This window comes from Anarrhichthys ocellatus, unplaced genomic scaffold (assembly GCF_004355925.1).
Source record: "Anarrhichthys ocellatus isolate YVR2014 unplaced genomic scaffold, GSC_Weel_1.0 scaffold73, whole genome shotgun sequence".
In the NCBI taxonomy this organism is placed as follows: Eukaryota; Metazoa; Chordata; class Actinopteri; order Perciformes; family Anarhichadidae; genus Anarrhichthys; species Anarrhichthys ocellatus.
The window spans coordinates 7857-12673 of NW_022280103.1; the positions used below are offsets into that span (position 1 = coordinate 7857).

General features: G+C 42.9%; 1 protein-coding gene across 1 annotated transcript in view; it reads left to right on the top strand.

Moving 5' to 3' along the window:
• The first annotated feature begins 2612 nt into the window (after positions 1–2612).
• lancl2 (LanC lantibiotic synthetase component C-like 2 (bacterial)) overlaps positions 2613–4817 on the top strand; it is a 27258-nt gene continuing 25053 nt past the window's right edge. The window contains exons 1-2 of the mRNA XM_031873671.1: positions 2613–3066; positions 3989–4203. Coding sequence (XP_031729531.1) covers positions 4039–4203 — 165 coding nt within the window. The 5' untranslated portion in view covers positions 2613–3066; positions 3989–4038. The remainder of the gene's footprint in view (positions 3067–3988; positions 4204–4817) is intronic.

A 4817-nucleotide genomic window follows, 5' to 3' on the forward strand; every position in this document is an offset into this window, starting at 1 on the left:
GGAGTGTCTGGAACAATTGAACGGTGGTTTTAACCTGTGTAATGTGTCATGCAGGGGGGAAAGTAGATTGAAGTGCTTCCAGCTGGAGATAAGGGAGGTGGAGAAAGAGGATTGAGCATCATTACTGCCCCCTGTGCTGTCATCAACTGGATCGAGGGGGGGACACAGTATAAAGCGATATATATAAAGCGGCAGTATAGCACTCGGTTTATAGTAGGATGTGGTGAATGCTATATAAATTCAGCAAGTGAACCGTGTTAATTGCTCAACCAGCAGATGTTTCAAAGACGTGACTCGCTCTCTATAGTCCCCTTCATCAACCTCCTTGGGCTAAATTAGCCTACATTTCTGTTCTACTTAGTCGTCTGCTGTGGTCTCATGAAGTGTGTGCACATGTGAGTCAGATACCAGCACAGGCTCCTGGAGACTGTCCTCACAAGACAAACGACAGCATTAGTTAGGAGAGTCGTGGAGTTCCTGTTTGCATTTCATTTTCTAGAGACTGTTGACGTTGGTTTCTTTCAACAAAGGAACACAATAAGTTTTTTTTCACGGCAGGGTAAGCACACGGGTAAATAATGAAATCAATTTAGCTGTTTTTACGCAGGGTCCCGGTTTTGTACATGCTGACTCACTTGTCACTCTCGCTGGGACACTTGAATGGAATGGAGACATCGTTAGTGTTCTCAGTAAGTGTGCTTTTCCTACTATGACACAGGTGTCATTTATAAAACTGATAAAGGTCCCATTCTATTTAGTGTCAAAACCATTACAGCCCAATACCAGGGCCCCAGCCCACCTAAATGGAACATAGCCATAATTAATTTGTTTTAATCACCTGTGTTTACCCTGCAATTACATGTCAAAATGGCTGCTGTGAAAAGGGCTTATTGTTCCCTGACCTTAAAACAGCACTCCGCTGATTTATTACTGCACTCCTATAACATTGTCTGACTCACGATGCACTGTTTATTTAAAAGAATTATTAAAAATAATCTCAATGCAGCAGAGGATTTCGGCTTTTCACGTTCCTTCTCCCTGTCAATACCCATGATGCATCTCGAGAGCCTACAGTTTGGTGGGAGATTAGGCCTTGTGCTACCTACTTGGCAACCTCCGGTTCTGTCGTGTAAAGCCGATGCAGAAGTGTCTTAAACCTGCATTCTCTCTAGTGTCCACCAGGGGGCGACTCCTCTGGTTGTATAGAAGTCTATGAGAAAATGACTCTACTTCTCTCTTGATTTATTACCTCAGTAAACATTGTAAACATGAGTTTATGGTCTCAATCTCTAGTTTCAAGTCTTCTTCAATACAGCATGATGTTCATTTAGTACATTATGGTCCATTTAGAGTCACACAGACCATAAAGCAGGGGATGCTTTAGGGCGGGGCTACTGTGAGAGCCATATACGGTGTCTCTACATCACTCCTCCGCATTCTAAATATGGTAACTTCTGTTCATTGGTCGCAAAAAAGCAAAGATGTCCAAGATGGTGACGGCAGAAATGCCGAACTCGAGGTTTCATAACGGCAGTCCACAAACCAAACGGGTGACGTCACGATAATTACGTCCACTTCTTAAATACAGTCTATGGTCAATACTCACAATGCAGCTCGATCGTCATACAGAGTTTAGCCTCTGTGTTACCAAGACTCCAGAAAAAGTGCCAGGCTTCAACACAAATTTTACATCATCGCAAAAACTGGAATTTGGATTTCTGGGTTCGTCACATGATGTCATTAGGTCCCAAAAACACCTTTTCCCCATAGACTTACATCAGGAAAGAGCTTCCAAGTGCCAACACTTGAGTCGCCCTTACTTAAAGGAGCAGTGCGTGAGATTTAGTGCCATCTAGTGGTGAGGTTCCAGATTGCAACTAACCAAATACCTCCACTCAACTCTCCCTTTTCAAGCATGTCGGACTTAATGAATATCAGCCACATGCAAACAAACAGGAGGCGTTATACATACTTATATAAGTCCCACTCGTTTAGGATATTCATCTAGCGCTCGTTCCATTTCCTCTGATGGAGAGTGGGGTTACATGAGGAGACCAGACAAGAGACTGAGAGCCTCACTGGAGGGCAGGCTGCTGCTTTTTAGGTGTTCTGTTGTATATTCGACTGGATTACTGCGACTCTGCTCTGGAGATATTGTCAGGGCAAGTGTGGACATATAGGAAATAGAATAAAATCCAAGGCCATTAGTGCTCTGATCTCAGTAGTTGTTGTAGTGGTCAGCCTGCTTGGAAAGAAGCGAATCAGGAAAGCATTTATGTAAAGTGCTCTTGAAATATTATTATTGAGATGAAGCTATAATGTGTTCCTTTCTAAAAAATGAAAAAGTATTACATCTTTTTGGGGAATCACGTAGAATATGACTCAAGTTTTAATCTCTGAATATGTTTAACTAAAGGTAGATCCCCAACGTTTTGTAACTCAAAATTACAATGACAGGATATATATGCAATAGGCAGCCTGAGAAAGTGACCGAAAGGGAAAGCAGGAGGGATGGAAAAAGCAAAAAGAGGGGGGGGGGGCAATATTGCCTAATCCCGGCAGTATCACACACCAACACCATCTGTCATCAGTCTGGACCTGGATCCGCCAAGTGCCAACGGGTACCGGCTAGTACAGGCGGGTATGGTGGTGGATTATGGCTGGGCCGTGATCTGCCTCCGCAACTCTCTGTGCAGACCACAGCGGGGCAGATCACAGATAGAGAGAGAGAGAGAGAGAGAGATCAGTATCGGCAGCACTCGGCGCGCACAGAGAGGTGCAGCAGAGCCCGAGAGACAGACACGGTGATGCGGCGACACATGGCAGCCTGTAGCCCGCATGCTCTGACTGACTGCGGCGTCCGCTTTTTTTTGTTTTTTTCTCCATTCCCCCGGAGAACAGGAGAAGCTGCCGGAACACTGAGATGCTGAGAGACGCTGCCGGGAGGCTGGAGGCTGCCGCAACCCCCCCCCCGACCAGGATCCATATAAACAAGCTGTGAAGAGAGACCACGGGGGACTACACAGACTGCTGATCGGATAGCCTGCTTGATCACATTGCTTCTTGGTAAGCCCGCTTCTGGCCCCACCTGTCATTACCTGCAGTGTTTTTTTAGGAATCTACTGATCCAGCAGCCACAGTGCAGCAACAATTGTTCTGTATTTCCATTGAGGCATTTCATTCTTCTCATCTTATCTTCACATGTTGTTCTATATAGACAAAGCCAGCAAAACAAAAGAAGGGATTTAAAAATTCAGCATTAAAATATTTTGGTATTTATTTTATTGTATATATTAACCATTACGGGGCCTGTGTGGAAAGCTGAGCTCAAGGTGACATTCGTCAGCCAATGTTTTTTTACATTCAATTGTTAAACTTTGTGCCTCAATAAAGGGCAATGGCTTTAGCTGTTTTTTATTTTCTATTTTTACATTTGTTAGTAATATATTTAAAAGTTTGAGCTGAACAAACTTTTTATTTTTTCGGATTTCCTATAAGCACCGTGTGTTTTTATAGTCTGAATATGTGAACCACAACCCAAATCATTTAGCCTATACTGGTTAAATAACAATAAGGAACCTGAAATGACAAATATTGTGCTTTTGATCCTGACAAAGACGTGAATATCCTCAGAAACGACAACGATCAGACGACAAAATTAGCATTTTGAAATAATATGGCCATACAGCATTCTATTCTCTTCAAAATGAAAGTAGCCTATAGACTATTCTACACTTTTGCATATTGCTGCTAAGCCATTCTCTAGCTAACAGGAATAGTTATTTATATAGTTATAAAGGCTTTTCCGTCTTTCGTTTGTATAATGAGGAGCAGATATAATTTTGCCTCTGCGACAAACTTTAAACCCATCAAAACCCATTTTCATAACCACTTCCCAATTGTCCTGTTACTTATTCACGTCACTTTGTTGTGGTTTAGTTTGATATGTCATTTTCTCAAACGCGTTTTCTTATTTCCCCTATTACAGTGTGCCTGAGGATTTTCTTTTTTTTTTATCCCTGCTGAGCCACCGTAGCGATGGGAGATAACGTGTCCAAGCGGCTGAAGCTGATCTCGGCTACAGAGGCAGAGATGGAGGAGCGATCCTTTCCAAACCCGTACCCAGACTGGGACCCAGGAGCCCTCACCTCCGGCTCCGGAGCAGAAGAAGATTACAATGAACCATTTGATGCAGAAGGAAAGGTGAGAGGTTTTTGCGTTTGCAGCATTTATTTAAATAGCACACCTGCTGACGTGCTAATAGAAACTTGAGCTAGCTTAGCTCAGACTTGCACTTCTGTCATAGTTAGTTGTCACGAGACTTCCCACTATTTGTTGTACGTCTCCGCAATGATTTGAGTGTATGTGGAGCATTTTAGAGGAATGGTTGCTAGTGAACAGAGCCCAAGTTAATGCAATGTGAAGACATTGAGGACAGTTCTTGAGACTCACAGGTTCAGGCTAACGATACTGATGGAAAACATTAATGTCGCTGGTTGAGGTTGGTGGACGTAAAAGTAAAGTTACTGCGTATCATAGTAACTTTACCCGAATACAGCAGGTCACAGGCATTTGCTTTACGTTACGTTACGTCAGCGTTACGACGCTGAAGTTAGCTTCCGCACAGTTTCAGAGGTGTGAAAACGTTATTCATTTGTGAAAATGCATGGGGGGGGGTTCAGTCCGTTTTTTCACATGTAGACCACATTAGACCAGGTCTCCAACATTGGTCCGGGTCTTTTTCCAAAACCAAACATTGTAATGATACAATAGTGTGTATGTATGTATGTATGTATGTATATGTATATATATATATA